At 40.0% G+C, this 16,650-nt stretch overlaps 1 protein-coding gene across 12 annotated transcripts in view; it reads left to right on the top strand.

The window, feature by feature from the left end:
- Positions 1-366: 366 nt before the first annotated feature.
- The window catches only part of SYNJ1 (synaptojanin 1), a 55,409-nt gene continuing 39,125 nt past the window's right edge, over positions 367-16,650 (top strand). For 11 of the 12 annotated variants that reach the window (XM_015881434.2, XM_015881442.2, XM_015881412.2 and 8 more), the window contains exons 1-7: positions 368-461; positions 1,522-1,667; positions 10,822-10,908; positions 11,416-11,683; positions 14,223-14,448; positions 15,683-15,766; positions 16,500-16,561. In XM_015881434.2, coding sequence (XP_015736920.1) covers positions 373-461; positions 1,522-1,667; positions 10,822-10,908; positions 11,416-11,683; positions 14,223-14,448; positions 15,683-15,766; positions 16,500-16,561 — 962 coding nt within the window. In that variant the 5' untranslated portion in view covers positions 368-372. Of the gene's footprint in view, positions 462-1,521; positions 1,668-10,821; positions 10,909-11,415; positions 11,684-14,222; positions 14,449-15,682; positions 15,767-16,499; positions 16,562-16,650 lie in introns of all 12 variants that reach the window. The other variant, XM_015881425.2, reaches the window with a different exon arrangement.

Below are 16,650 nucleotides of genomic sequence, written 5' to 3'. Positions count from 1 at the left end.
TGGATCAAGTCCCCTCTCAGCCTTCTTTTCTCAAGGCTAAACAGACCCAGTTCCCTAAGTCTCTCCTCATAGGGGAGATGCTCCAGGCCCTTCACCATCTTAGTGGCCCTCCGCTGGACTCTTTCCAAGAGATCCCTGTCTTTTTTGTACTGGGGAGCCCAGAACTGGACACAATATTCCAGATGAGGCAGAGCAGAGGGGGAGGAGAGGGGGAGGATCACCTCCTTCAACCTGCTGGATACTTGTCCCTAAGGGCTCGGCTCCAGCCCCGTCCTGACACACATCCCCCTCCTCACCGCCCCAAGGTAGCACGGCCATAACATCCACCATGGCTCCGCCGCCTCCCCGTGCCTTCCGGTGGCGGGCGGCGCAATGCGGAAGGGACGGAGGGGCCGGAGCGGAAGTGAGGTGCCGCCGGCTCCCGCGGCAGGGAGCGCAGCGGGCGGCAGCTGTGGCGGCCGGTGAGGAGCTGCGGGGCCGGTATTGGGGCGGGTCGGCGGCACCGCGGGCGGCTGTCGGTACGGGAGGAGCCCGCTCGGCTGTCGCCGTGGCGGGTGTCGGGCTGCGGGGGCGCCGCGGGCGCCAGACAAGATGGAGGCTCTGTCAGCGCCGCGGGCGCCGGGCAGGTGGAGGGGCGGGGGCTGCTCGACCGGTGCCGGCTCCTTGGCCGGCCGCTCCTGCCTGTGTCGTATGAGGGGGCGGAAGGTCGGTGCCGCTGTCAGCCCTCAGGTTACCGGCGTGGGGCTGCGGGAATGGAGCATGTTCGCTGCTTTCTAGCCGCTCCTCTATGCTCTGTGCATTCCTTCAGCCCCTGATATATCGGTGGGCTGCTGGTGTTTTGTGGTTTGGTATTGCTTTTTTTCATTGCTCCGAAGGAAGGTGTTACCTTTATGGCTTGTCAGCGGTCTCTCTCGTGCGGTGCTGCGATTTTCTAATCGTCAGCCGCTGCGAGGGAGGGCTTAAGTCCAGACGGAGCTCCGCGTTCGTTTATAAAGAGAAACCAAGCAGTAGGTTATCGTCTCTGTATGTTATTCCAAAGCCTCTTAGCAGCTTTACTGTTTGAAATGTAGTGTCCTTTTATACAAGGTCAGCATGAGCAAAAGGCATCGTAAAACTGAAGCTCCTGGCCCTCTGTGTTCAGCAGAAGGTTGCTGCTGCTCTAATGTGTTTGTGGCGACTAAAGGAGAACCTCATCTCCAGTTTCTCTGAGTCTGGTTTAGGTATTGCAAAAGAAATTCTGGTTGTTCTGGAGGAGATCTTAAATAAATCCTTTGTGCTGCTCTGGGCAATTATGTTTTTGCAATGCTGGCATGTTGTCTTTAAGCTATCTTTAGATATATTTGTTTTGAAACATAAAGTAAATCTCATGAACTAGAAAGAGTGAGCATCTCTTTTCTTCTTTTTCTCTTTTTTGTTGTTAGATCTGTAAAATTCTTAGGAAAGAATGGAAGTCAGACCTGTTCTGCAGAAGGTATCTGGAAGCACAGGAAGCTCTCACTAACATCATCTTGTGTTGGACAGGACTGCCAGCGATAAAGGCAAAATGGCTTTCAGTAAAGGATATCGTGTCTATCACAAGCTGGATCCGCTCCCGTTCAGCGTGATAGTGGAAGCCAGAAACAGAGAAGAATGTCTCATGTTTGAATCTGGAGCCGTGGCTGTCCTCTGTAAGTCACTATGTTTTGATAAATACAATGAAAAAACTGGCAACCTTGACGTTGTGGAAGCTGTTTTTATTTATGACAGATAAGGAAGAAGCAGCAATTCTGGTTTTTATTTGCTAATGGAGATCCTTTTGATTTAAATGGAAGAAATGTTTCGTATCTTTATCTGTTGGAAAGAGAATTTTACACATTTAATTAGATTTTCATCATGAATATGTATTGCCATGTATACAAAATATTCTTCCAATATCTGCCAGCGTCTGCTTATCTTTGGTTCTGAGCAATCGTCTGCCTTTGAGTACACAATGACTCATTAAAAAGCAAAATCTGTGGTGCACTTATTACAAAGTGCTGTATTCTTAAATGGTGCATCATCTTAGTTTGTTTATCTCACTTTGTATTATGACTTAGATGGGTTTTTTTTTTGTTTTTAAATCTATGTTGCACCTGTGTTTTTAACCTATCACCATACATTGTGTGTTAGATCATCTCATAATAAAGTCAGTCAATGTTTTGAGCAAGATGTCTTGTATTGCATAGTCATTTTTATGTGCTTTCAGTGCTAAATGCATCAAATGCTTGTGTTTTTTCAAGTCAGAGTCGAAGGAGGGCTCTAAAACAGGAAGTGCAGAAAAGATCCTTTAAACCTACAGACAGGGTCTAAAAATATACTTTGGTTTGTATTCTTCAGTACAAAGGCCTGAGCACCAGGTTGCCAAGAGTTCCTAGGCTTCTTCTGGGCAACCTGATCTAGTAAATGTGTATGTTTGGTGGCCCTGCCAGGCAGGGGGGTTGGAACTACATGACCCTTGAGGTCCCTTCCAACCCGGGTCATTCTGTGATTCTGTGATTCTTGAATCTTGTGGAAAGCTTGAGTACTGTGGATGTACTTCTTTTGAATGGATCAATTTTTGTTGAAAATTGGTGCCCAGTGTGAGGTTGTAATGCATTGCCTGCAGCCTTACAGGGCTCACAGGTGGGTTGTTGTCTCCCCGTAGGGTGCTCTGGCCCAGATAGGGTAGAGTGGGCTGAGCCGGCAACATGTTCCCTCCTACAGCAAGGCTGAAGGTTAGAAGTGGGAGTTCTGAAGTGGGATTGGAGATGCATTCCCTACCCTACCTTTGGTATCTGTAATTGTTTGTATGCCTGATGCACTCCTTAGCTGTGGCATTGCCTCTTTGTGAGGCACCTGGCTGACCCTGTATCCTGCAAGTTAAGTGCTTAGAAATCAGGCCATAGTTTGTGCTGAACCGGCTGTGTGAGCTAGTGCTCTCTTGCCTGTGTCTCAATCTGTACCTTAGTTAATGTGATATTTGGAGCTGCTATGATCCGATACAGGTCTAGCCATGGGACTTGCTAGCACAGTTGACATTACAAATGAAATTAACTCACAGTTATCAATGTCAAAAACTGTGAGTGCTTTCTTCCCATTTTTTGATATTTGTTTTTATCTGTTACAGTTTCTTCTTAATATTTGTGTAACTTATCTTGTTGACTTTGCCAGCAGTATTTGAAAGGCATTGTGTAGTGTGGTTTGTGATGGAAGTAAGTGTCTTATCATGAAGATAAAGAACATACTTAGTAAGAACAGTACAGCATGGGAATAATGTGAAGAATTATGGAAACATTTTATTTTAGTATATGTTCAGTAATCAGTGCACTTGTTTAAGGTACCTAAGCAGGAATGTATTCAAAGTAATTTATTCTTGGAAGTTATGCTCAGAAAGTCAAAGGAGTTAATGTTTTCTTGTGCTGTGATACAGTGCAGGTAGCTGAGTAGACTGTCTTCTCTAGAAATTCACTGTTTATATCTGTGTTGAAATTCTGCCCTCTCCTATGCCTTGCATTGTAATCAAACAGGAATTGAAACCCAGAAGAATTTCAGCAGCCTGGCTCTTCTTGGGTCCTGTACTTTGTAATAGCTTCTTCCTACTTTGTAAGAGCTGTCCTTGGTATTCTGATTGGTAGGTTGCAATACAGTAAATATTTATGCCTAGTTACAAGTAGTTACTCTAAATACTGCTTTCAGTAACTTAAGATTCTGAACTGCTTACTCTGATGGATGAGCTTATTTTCCCAATGTGTTATGCTGTGGCAGTTCATTCTAGTTTTTTTTGTTTGTTTGAGCCTAAATTCTTTACTGAATGATTCTTTTAATGGTTGTAAGACCACAGTCAACCTTGATTTGATAGCAGAAAGGTGCTGAACTTCCCTTGTTTAGATTATTTTCCTTCTATTCTGCTAGAGTTTGATGGTTTCTTTATGTAAGTGTATAAGATTTTATTAAATACTGAAGATTTGTTGTTTAGCCTTATGCCCTATGACAGCTCCTGCCTGGCTGTAGAATACATAGCATATGTACAACCCAGTGAAATACACTTAGAATTGAAAGTGATTGATGTGACTCAGTTCTGAGAACCTCAGTGAACCTCATCTTTTGGAGTATGCATGTGCAGTAATCAGGACTTGAACTGGGCTGAGATAAAGGAACTCAAGTTTACCGGTCCCTTAAATGTCATCTTAGCTGAAGTCCATCTGTCATTTTGCCGAGGGAAGGATAATGGTATTAACTTTCATCCCCTCTCCATTCAACAAAGCATTGCAAGATTAATTCAAAGAGTTTTGTTTGGCCTCTGTATGTAGTGCTCTACAATTCATATGCTGCTTGGTTTTACAGCGTGTGTTATTCATGAAGAAAGGAAGAGGGCAGAAGGGGGTAGTTCACAGGGGTTATTGTTGCATAATCATTCAGTCTTAAAATGGAAACAGTCCAAGCCTTGCCTCTGCTGGAAGTGGTCTGTGCACTGCTTGTAATGTGCATTAGTTAGCATGACCAAAAGCTCTGAGAAATACTTCTCTTGCCTTACATAAAAATACCCAGCACCTCTTTGATCAGCTCATGCCTAGTACCAGGTTAGCCCAGGATATTGAAGTCTGAAAGGATCCTGCCAGCCTGCTTCTCAAGGCCTTATAAGAGCATTTGGTTTTAAATGTCAGCAGCTCGACTGCTTCTTTGTTTAGCATTTACTTGGAGGATGTCACTGATCTGTTTTTTTTAATTATTTGGCATGTAAAATAGGCGGTCTATTTATTCTATGAAACAGGAGTCTTTAATGAGGTATCTTACCTGCAGAGATTTCATTGATTGAATGGGAGATTGTTCTCTCTCCTTGTGCCTCTCTGGTGAGTCACAATGAAAGGAGTGGGAAGCTGCTTTTACTCCTGTCGCCTGTGATGAGTAAAGAAGAATGTTCTGTCGTTTGGGAAAATCTGAGCCCTGAGCACGAAGAGATGGAGCTTTGTGCACATCGTTGGAGTTTGGTTTCATGCAAGGCTGAAAAGGGAGCAGGTAGAAACACAAGAAGAGGCACTGTATCCACCCTGAGCTTTTTGTTGAGCTAGATGGAGGAAGAACTGCAACAGCCTACACTTGCTGCGGGTGTCCCGGTACTATCACCCATTCACATTCCACTTCAAACACTATGATATGCTGCACTGGGAAGAGAAGTAGCAGATAGATTGTATCTATCCACAGTAGCAGACGGGGGTGTAAGCATTTTGCAAGAAGCTTTGGGTTGGTGATGGTTTAGGAAACTGAGCTACCCAGAAAAGAAACATAGTGACAGATATTTGAGCACCGCCTATGTGTGTACATAATCGTAATGGGCAGGATAACACAGCATCATGCCACTGTGTGATTTTTTTCTTTATCACCAAATAACGCTAGTGCAGCCTTATGAGTGGAACTGCATCCCCTTAAAATTAGGGAGGGAGACCATTTCAATAGAAATTTCTACATGCTGTTTTTCATAGAATCATAGGATGGCCTGGGTTGAAAAGTACCACAATGATCATCTGGTTTCAATCCCCCTGCTTCAAAATAAGCCTTTATATATATATAAATGCGTCTATGTCTTTGTATATACATGTGTGTGTATATGTGCCTATACGTATCCTATTTTAAAATAAATAGTTGTAAATAGTTAAAACTCTTCAAGTGATAGGCACTCTTTCCAGACTGTACATTATGTCAGAGAGGAAAGGTCGACTACAAGGTTTGGTAGGAACAGTTTTTGACTGTGTTGTGATATAGTTTTATGTTTGTATGGTGGCGATCTTATATATCAATGTGAAAGGATTAGGATGGATGCAAGGGGCAATTTCCACTGCACCCTGCCCCCACTCATTACATTTTTGACTAAGTATAGTCTTCTGGGCCATGCCTACCCATTAAACAACATCTTAAGATGTTTTGGAAGCTGCAAGGAAGCAAAAGTGATGGTGGACAGCTCAGTGCTTCTGGAGGAAGATATCATCTGTCCTACTGTCATCAGATGCTTCTCCCAGAATTCTGCCAGAATTTTCTCCCCTTTCAAATCTGCAAAGGTGCTCAGCTCATTGCTTTCCAGACATTTCCTACAAAGCTACATGATTTAACAAAGATCAAATATCTTAGCCTAGAGTACTTGGAAAAGTTTTTATTTACAGTAAGAATTTTCCTAGGAGATTGGTGGAGGTGATAATTTGTGTCTGGGTGGACCTATTAGAATGGCATATTGGAGCTATAAAAATTTGGTCCATAATTCTGGAACGTTCCCTTTTCAATTCAGTACATTTTCATTTCAAAGTTAGCACAGAAGAAATAGTAAAAGGCTTGAATTTTGCCCTACTAGACATTCAATGAATGATGGTTCTTGCTAATTAAATGGCTGCTAAGGTTAGTTTACATACTTCTAGAATTACTCTGACATAATTTAGAAAATCTAATTAACATCTCTACATTTGAGATAATTCGGAAGATTTACTGCATGCTAGCATGTATTCATGTATTTAATTGGAAAACCTTTGTAATTGTTCATGGTATTACAAATTATTCTGTGTAGAATTGACTTATGCAAGCAAAAGGCTTGCCTTTGTGTACAATACTTTTTACATTTTAATCAAAGCAGTTGGTACGGGGGGAAAAAAAGAAACACCTTTGATTATTAAAGCTATAGATTTTGGTTTTCAATGCAAAATATGTACTTGGGTCAGGAAGCTCAAGTGTGATTGAAAACTGTAGGCTGTTAAGTAGGGCAGCTTTATTTTATTTTTTTTCAGTTCTCAGTGTTTAATAAGGTAAATTTTCTTAAGGTACAGTACATTTGCACAATATTGAAGGATAATTCTAAAACAACCATTCATTTGATCTGCTAATCTTTTACAACCTTTTTGTCTTATCCCAAATGTTGTGTTTGGTGTTTATTATTTAAATGTAGTTGCTAACATCTAGAAATGTCTGTGGGTTGTTTTTTTTCCTTTTTTGGGTAGAGGTGATTTGTTATTTGGTAGATTCTCCCCTCAGTCTTACGATATCTCTAGATAACAGTATCGTCTACATGTTTATTTCACATGAGATAATATACCTAATAATTTGAACTAGTCAATAAAATGGAAAAAAAAAGTCATTGTGCTGATTCAGAACAGTTCTATTAATTATGACAGATGTAAATATCAGCTGTCTTCCAATTTACTGTGAATCTGTTCACATCAACAAAGTATGAAGAGGATCAAAATGGGTCTTCAGTTGGTTGAGTTATAAGTGAAGGTGGTGACGTTAATATCTCCCATATATGGTAATGCTGAAGTATTAGTTTTCATTTAAATACTGAGATCTTAGTTGTCCTAATTTGACAAAAAGTGTGAAAATCTCAATCTTAAATGCTCAGTTAAAGAATAATATTAAAAAAAAAAACATATATTTTTTTAATAATACATTATTTTTATTTTTTTTTTTTAAATTTTGAGCATTTTAAAACTGCATGATATCTTTTCCCTCTTCTAATTTAAATGAGAATGGGCCTGTTTGTGAAGGAGCTATGTATAATTTCGAAAGGTATCCCATGTTCTGGTTGGAAATTGCCCTAGTTCACGTGTCGTAATGATACCTTGTGAACCCATTGAGAACAGAACTGTGGAGAGCCTAAAGGATAACTCTTAATGCAATCTTAGCTTTACAGTCCCTGTAGAGAGTGTAAAACCTTTTTTTTTTTAACTGGGAATTAAACAGAATGGATTGTGCACCTGAAGTTGACCCAAAGACAGGGATTTTAATGGAGTTTCCAGCCTCTAAAGTCAGTCACATCTCTTAAACATGAGTCAGTGGCTGATAAGGTGCAGATACGTGCAAGTGAGATGTGGCCTTTTAAAAATACTATGGCCTATCAATTTTTAATAAATATGACTTTACATTATTTTATTCCTTTTTGCTTGACGCTGCAAAGAGTATTGATGGCTTTCAGTAGGAATGCATTAAAACTTGACCTGAAAACCACATTAAAGATGTTGTGGGTTTGTTGTCTTCTTTTAGTCCTGTTAAATAATAAGTAATAGAAGAATTCTTGCTCATAACATTTTCTATCTATTGTTATACATAGGCATGTGCTTACATTATGTCTACTCTGTAGTGCCCCATACTTTGTAATTTAAAAATCTATGGACTTCTGCACTGCAGATGAAAGTTGTCATTCTAACTGCAGATTTCTGTCTTCAGAAGTTGTATGAGCCTTGACTCGTTCTTCGTAGTGTTTGTTTAGCTTTTTTATTTTGTTCACATAGCTTCAATATTTGCTTACGTCCAACTAATTAAAAATAAATAGAAAGGTCTTTTTCTGAGAGAGAAGTGAACTCGTTAATTTGCAGGAGTTTCTGCTTTCTTTGAGTAGATATTTATATCAACTGCATGTTTTTTTTCAAGGTATGGAGCTCATAAATCAAAGTCAAAAGGTTTCTCATGGCTGCAGGCTAGCCCACCATTTGGGGAAGAGATATTCTCATTTGTTAGGAATCCCAAATCCTTTCCACAGCCTGACATCATGGCCTGGCATCAGCCTGTCTTTGTGGTATCTGGAGCTGTCCTCAGCTGCCTTACTCCCTGCCTGGGGCAGTGGGACAAGTGCTGGCTGGGGAGGTCCCTGCCTGTAGCTCTTGACCACCAGGGAGCTGCAGGTCTTCACAGTGTCCCCACAGCTCAAGTGGGGAAAAGAAACCAGAAGGGAGAAGAACAGTGTAGCTGTGGAGGCTTATGTGATAACCATTTGTTGTCCCTTCAGTGATTTTCTGTACTGGCTAATATCAATCATCCCTACATCAAAACTATTTTAAGATTGAGTGCTGACGATGAGAGAAATCATGGAATATCTTAAGGTAGAAGGGGCCCACAAGGACCATCAAGTCCAACTCCTGCCCAAAATTTAAGCACTATGTTTGAGTATCATCCATGTGCTTCTGTCAGGCTTAATTCTATAGCCACCTCACTGGGGAGCCTGTTATAGGGCCTGACTGCTCTCTCAGTGTAGAACCTTTACCTGGTATCCAACTGGTTCACTCAGTAATAAACATGACACGAATAAGGATGGGCCAGAACAAGGTGATCTGAACCTTCTGAGGCGTTTGCCACTTTCTCATGTGAATTTTGGCTTTAGAGAAAGATGGAGCATCAGCCAGTGCATGTGAGAGTGAGGTACTTAAGCCCTGACTGTGGAAGAGTTCACACTTAGATATAGTGTAATTGAAAACCATGGCATGAGACCTAGGTGCTTTGGGATAGTGCCTGGGAACTTGGCTGAGAGAATAATAGTTGACTGGCTATAGTAAGTTCTGGTTTCATTTTCTCTTTGTTCTTGCCACCTTTTACTGCTTTATTAGTCTCTCTTGGCCTTTTTTGTGAATCTGAATTTGCAGAACCCACGCTACTTAATTCACTTCAGGCATTTATTTATAGAGGCTTAACAAGGATAACAATCGCTCTGTGCAGTGAGAAAAACAGAATAAATCCACAGAAGACAAAAAAAAAGCCATTGTTTTATGATATTGTTAAATACTGCCAGGCTCCCCTAAGGAAAACCCTGCAAAAAGGCATTCGTTGGAAAGGAAACCTAATCTATCCTTAATAATTTGAAACGTGGAAGAGTGCAGCAGTTTTCTGCTTACCAAAAGATGAGTTTGGAAGAGTGCTTTAATCTCATTGAATGCTTAATAGAAAAATGGATTGGAAGTTGGGAGTTGTTCTTCCTAGCCTGATGGTGTTCTAGTTAAGCAAAACACAGTTTGGTGATGCTGTTAAAATTGCTATTTGTAAGCAATGTGTTTATATGAGCTGTGGCTCGTAACACTACGGATGAGGATTTGGGGAAGAATTCTGCTTCTATAGTGCTCTTTTTAATTTGGTTCTAGATTCTAGAATACAGCGTAAATAGTTGAAGAAGGATTTTTTTTTTTTAATTGCATTTTATATATTGAGCTAGCTTGGATTTCAGACTAAGGTTAAATAATTGTTTCATCTATAGAGTGGATTATAATCTCCCTTAAGGAAAAAACTGGCAGACATTTAAACAAAAGGCATATGGACTTGTGTGCAGGCAGCGCTGTGCTAAGCTTAGGAATGCTCAGTAGGAAGAGAGCTGACATGAAATAGGACATGACAGTGTCAGAGTAGAGAGTGTTTCAGTTTACACTTTTCCTTGAGTTGAACTGCTAGCTTGCTTTTTAGCATCAAAGTGAAAATTAACTATTTTTGGGGAAGGAGAAGGTGCTGATCCTTGATGGCCTGAGAATCTCAATTGATCCAGTGGCACAGCTGGAATTGTCAGTCCTTGTGCTTCAGGAGCAGACTCAGTCATGAGCAGCAAGCAGCTCAGGTCAAGTGGGATCCTGTTTCTGCTCTGTTCTGCAGGCTGTTGCCTGGCTCCACTACCAACCTTGTTTGCCTGTTTTTTTGAGAGCTGATTAGAGTTCTAAAGTGTGTACATTAAAATTAACTCTTAGGTAAGTAGTAGTAGATATACTTCAGTTTCTTCTAAAATACTACAGATCCAATGTGCTTGTGGTTTCGATCCTTTTTATGTTAGTTGGTGATAATATTAATACCTACCAGTGAGGATTATGCAAGTTTCTTTTGAGGGGGGCTTAAAACAGAGGGTATCATAATTGTCATAAAATCAAATACTCATTATTCACTATAAGATGCTATATGCTTATAAATTCTCATTTCTTTCCTGCAGTTTTATATAAGCAATATAGCTGTACTCTCCTGGATTTTCAGTTTAGAGCAGATTCATTTTCCACACCGTAGCGTACTGTCTTTAATGTCATAAAACTTTTTGTTTTGTTTTCTTAGCATCTGCGGAAAAAGATACTATCAAGAATACCTACTCCAAAGTAATGGATGCATATGGGCTTCTGGGAGTATTAAGGCTAAACCTGGGTGAGTAAACTTATCTAAAACCTTAATTTCTCTTTTGGGAAAGAAAATCGTGTTGCTTCTGCAAAACGGAACAGCTCAGGATCTCCAGAACAGGAACTGTGCTTGACTTTTTCTTTTGTCTTTGTAGAGTAACTTGCAAGTTTGGAGCACACCCAGAAATGAGGGAGTGGACAAAAATAACTTCCTTTTTCGCAATCCCTGTAATTTTCAGCGTAGTTTCTCCTGTTTGTGTTTCCATTTATTCTGTTGAAGTTGGGAATGGCTTCTTCATGTTGATACTTTTTTCTGCCAAGTCAGGGTGAGATTGTGTGCACTGAAGAATGTCATAGAATCACCAAGGTTTGAAAAGACCTAAAAGACCATCCAGTCCAACCGTTCACCTATTACCAATAGCTCCCATTAAACCATGTCCCTTAACACAAAATCCAGTCGTTTCTTCACTTATGAATATGTCAGCATCACAGTCTAAGATTAATTCTCTTACATGTGTCTTATCTGCTTTTCCAGGAGACACGTTGCTGCATTATTTGGTTCTAGTAACAGGATGCATGTCTGTGGGAAAGATTCAAGACTCTGAAGTCTTTCGAGTTACCTCCACCGAATTCGTATCGTTACGAATTGAATCGACAGATGAAGATCGCATTTCAGAAGTGCGCAAAGTTTTGAATTCAGGCAACTTTTATTTTGCGTGGTCTGCCACTGGTGTCAGCTTAGATCTTAGTCTCAATGCTCACCGCAGCATGCAAGAGCACACCACTGACAACAGGTTTTTCTGGTGAGTTCACAGTGAGCTTTATCAGATGTTCTGTAGAGTAATGTATGTCTATGCAAACTGAGCTGCATTAAGTTTTCAACCCTGTCTTTGTCAGTTCTTAAATATATCCCTCATAAATATTAATTAGCTAAAGAGCATTATTTTAACTCTGAGGACATATGTATAATCTTAGTGATATCATGTTTCCATGGCCGCTTGGTATTTCTTAATTGGATGAGACAGGTTTTTACTACTTCTGGTATGATACTTGGATTTGAATAGTCTTTGTGATATTATGTTTCAGCTTTGGTGTCTTTTAATTCTTCAGAAATGTGTTGATTTTTTAGAATGTGTGGTAATGGAACTTCAAGAAAAAATTTAATCTTTAGAGAATGGTGGATGCTAAAATGGTGGGCTTTTCTATATGTAGTTTCCGAATGTGTTTTCAAAAGTTTTATCACATGGATAATTGCACTGGTGCTAATTTTGTTGAAACAGAGCAGATATGTTACACTACAACACACACTGCTTGGCCACTGAACTTACTATCGTTTTGCAGAATATCTTTCAATAAGTACAAGTTTTCACACAAAATTATTAAGGGAATACTGATGTTTCTGCCAATGAGCGGAAGGTGATCATCTCCTTGTACTCAGCACTGGTGAGGCAGTACCCTGTATAATGTGTCCAGTTTTGGTCCCTTCACTATGAGAATGATACTGAGACCCACTGAGTGTGTCTGGAGAAGGGCAGTGAAGCTGTGAGGGGTCTTGAGCACAAGTCTGATTGGGAGCAGCTGAGGGAACTGGGGGGGTTATTCAGTCTGGAGAAGAGGAGGCTCAGGGGATAACTCATCGCTCTCTACAACTACCAGAATGGAGGTTGTGGCAAGGTTGGAGGTCAGGCTTTTCATGCAGGTAATAGCAACAGGACAAGAGCTAATGGCCTCAAGTTGTGCCAGAGAAGGTTCAGGTTGGGCTGCCCAGGGAGATGGTGGAGGAGTTCAATGAACATATAGATGTGGTACTTAGGGACATGCTTTAGTGGGCATGTTGGGGATGGGTCGATGGTTGGACTAGAATATCTTAGTGTATTTTTCATTCTTAATGATTCTGTGATTCTATGAAATAATGAAGTTGTAGTCCTCAGTGACTTACATGTTAATGTAGATTTACAGGAATTAAGGGAACCTGGCTATTTAGCTTTGTGTCTGGAAAAGGGCTGTTTGTAGGTCAGTATTTCAAGGTGTGGTGATGCATGATGATCCTGTCCAAATCTGATTGGCCTTGCATTTCGTCAGTGATGTAAAACTTCTCAGTTTTGGTGTTTTGGTTTTTTTCCCCAGTAAGAATCAGTCTTAACAGGAAGAAGATGAAGTATCACAGGTTCCAAGGCCTAGTATTTTGCTTATGCATTTCAGGAAGCTCTTCTGGGCTTTTTCTGTTCAACAGTCCCAGTCTCAGACAGTCCAGGGAGGAATATTGTTTACTTTCTTAACCTTCTATTGTAGTACATCCATGTACTTTTTTGTAAAACGAATGTATTCACCTGATTTGAATCACAGAATCACAGAATTGTAGGGGTTGGAAAGGACCTCTAGAGATCATCGAGTCCAACCCCCTGCCAAAGCAGGCTCCCTACACCACGTCACACAGGTAGGCGTCCAGGCGGGTCTTAAATATCTCCAGAGAAGGAGACTCCACCACCTCCCTGGGCAGCCTGTTCCAGTGCTCCGTCACCCTCACTGTAAAGAAGTTCTTCCACACATTCGTGCGGAACTTCCTATACTGAGTATTCATTACTGAATACTTTTAAAGCAGCTGACATGTTTGATAAGTTGCTGGTTTATTTTATTTTTTCTTACTTAGAAATTTAGAATGAAAATGCTAAAATTAAAGTAAATACTCCCAACAATTAGACCAAACTTTATTTGCAATTGTGATAGATTTTTCTGGGCTCTATCAGCAATTCTCTTATAAGAGTTTGCTTTTTTTTTTTGCTATACAGAAAACTTCCTTCTTATACAACAAACGTTGCCAAAGAAAACCAAAAGCCAAGCCCCTGTAGAGTGAGCTTTAAAAAAAACAATGAAACGCCAACTCTCACAAATCCCAACATTCACCTTTATTTACATGCAATTTATATGCAACATAAAATGCAACCATGCTTAACCCTGAAACTGATACTTACAGAGTTCTGAAAATCAATTGGTTATGAATGTATTTCTACTTGGGAGTGCTTTTTCTCTCTCCTTTTTTTCTCTCTAGTTGAAGAGCAGATGCTATGGGGTTTTTTTTTTGTTTTTTTTTTTAGCTGTTTGTTTGTTTTTAAGATCATTAAAGTTCATGACTTTTACTGTGCCATCATCAAAGCTATTCCATTGTAAACTCTGCTATTTTAAGTATGTTTAAATAAGAATTATATCACATAATTATGATGTATTTTTTTCCTTTTCTCATTTATTTTAGTGGGCATAAGATACGAGAAGTTAGCATCTGGTGTAACAAATAGAGCTGTGCTTTATTTTCTTCCCATATATATACATCTTTTTTCCTAATAGGAATCAATCACTACATTTACATCTGAAACACTATGGTGTGAATTGTGATGACTGGTTGTTACGTCTCATGTGTGGAGGAGTGGAGATAAGGACAATTTATGCAGCTCACAAGCAGGCAAAGGCTTGTCTCATTTCACGGCTAAGCTGTGAGCGAGCTGGGACCAGGTTTAACGTCCGGGGAACCAATGATGATGGTCACGTTGCTAACTTTGTTGAAACAGAGCAGGTATGTCAGACACCGTGCATGTTCATTTGATGAGCTTGGTGTAAGTTCTTTTTATTTTCCTGAACCCTACAGATTATGAATCAAGTGTGTAACCAGCAGATATGGGAATAGTTCCTTTGCTGCTAAATGAGGAATCTAAGTAGGTTACATAATTTGCTGATCTTGGTTTTTCATGTAGCTTAAGGTCAGGACATGCATGGGTCTGAGTTTCACTTGCTTAAGTAGGTGTTACCCATCAGCTGAACTGCTGCTGTAGGTGGCCATACTTGCTTTTAGCTTGAGCTGTAGGTGTTCTGCTTTTAGCTGAGCTAATTGTAAACATCAGCAAAAGAGACTTTGGCAGATACGTGTTGCCTGGTGCCTGGGGAAAGATAAAAGCATTCCCGTGGTTGCTTAATATGGCTCAGCTGAAAGGTAGTCTTTAAAACCAGTGTAGTTCTGCTGCATTTGGTTGTATTTCCTTGCCCTTATTATACCAAAATGCAAGGAGCCATTAAATCATTCTTTGAACTTTCTTTCCCTGCTAACCTAGTTACCAAGATGTTGTTCCTGCAGTTCGTGTGAGTAGGTATTTTTGGTTGACTCACTGGAAATCCTAAGTGACTTCAGTAGGATTTTATCTTGCTAGAGCTCTGCCCATGCAAATTCACTTTGGGGAGTTTAATTAGTGGTTCCTGTGGTTTCTCAGTGCAAGCCTCCTTCAGATCATGTCACTAGATGTCTGTGGCATATCATCCCACTGAGTTTCCTTCTCCTTATAGTCAGCAGACCATTGCATTTCACATTCTGGTGCACAAAATCTATGCAGGTGTTTTGAGTAGGCTGCATTGCTATATTCTGTGTCCTGATTTACGTTTCAACTATTATGTGTTTTGCGATGTAGGAAACAACAGCTTCCTGTAAGGTTTTTATCAGGATTTCGAAATAGTTGGTTACTCTTAGTACAAAAGTCATTCAGGCCCAAGTAATAGAATCTTGCAATATTTTCTCAACCTTTCCAAACCGTGTTTCCACAGGAAGCGTAGAAGTGCCAGAACTTCTTATGAATTGTTCAGATCTGGGTGAGGAATAAGGGTGAGGCAGACAAATGGTATTTTGCACAGTGGAATAGGCAATGTATAAATATGTTTTGTTTTCTGTATGTTTAGCTAAGGCTAAGAAATTTTAAACCTCCATACATTCTCTGATGCCTTCTAATATTATGTATTTTTTGTTTGTTTTTTTTTCTCAATAGGTGATATATTTAGATGATTCTGTGTCATCTTTCATCCAGATTAGAGGGTCTGTTCCTTTGTTTTGGGAACAGCCAGGCCTGCAGGTAAGCAGGAGATGGATCTAATTATACTCATAATTCTTTTTCATGTCTTTTTAAGCATCATGGAGTAACTTTTAGGCTCTCCTGCAGTTAGCTAGCAGAATGAGGTTGCCCTTTGGAAGCAAGTTGATGCTATTGTTTAATATAGCAGATCTGCTACTTTTGAGTCTCTGATTGCTCTCTTGAAGAAGGTTGAATGTCCATTAATTTGAAATGTTTTGTTTTTGAAGTTCGGAGTTTTTTTTTGTTTTAATTTAAATAGCAGTTTCGAAATAGATTATCTAATGATATGCAGAGAGACCGGTTTCCTCTGAATTGTTCTTCTGTAAGATTTCTCAGGAAGTCACAAGTTTCAGCAATATAATTAAATCCCTGTTTTCTTGGAAGAGGGATTTCATCAGCAACTACTATTGGGATGTAGCTTTTATAGGGAATTTTTTTTTTAAAGTTCATGCTTTGCAGTTATGTTAGGTTCTTTAAGCTGGGCATGTAAGCATGTTGCAGTGGAGCCTCTAAAACATTTACATGCCTTTTACTCGGAAATAATTAGGTGAGATGATAAACATATTAAATAAAAAAGTATTTTTTTCTTTGTTAGAAAGGTGAAATGAACTTGGGGGAGCTGGTTTAGATGATACAATGCATTTTTAAGCCACTTTTAGTCATTGAGGGTTAAGTGGTCTTTGAAGAACAAGTCAAATGTGTTATGACAAATGGTTTAATGTCTACATTACAGGTGGGATCCCATCGTGTCAGAATGTCAAGGGGTTTCGAGGCGAATGCACCAGCTTTTGACAGGTGATGTCTTGAGTTTTTGTGAAGGTGTTATGAACCTCTGATAAGTGATATATCAATGTGATGGGATATATTATTTCAAGCAGGAGGCT

Source organism: Coturnix japonica, chromosome 1 (assembly GCF_001577835.2).
Source record: "Coturnix japonica isolate 7356 chromosome 1, Coturnix japonica 2.1, whole genome shotgun sequence".
Classification (NCBI taxonomy): domain Eukaryota; kingdom Metazoa; phylum Chordata; class Aves; order Galliformes; family Phasianidae; genus Coturnix; species Coturnix japonica.
This window is presented reverse-complemented; position numbering and strand designations above follow the sequence as displayed.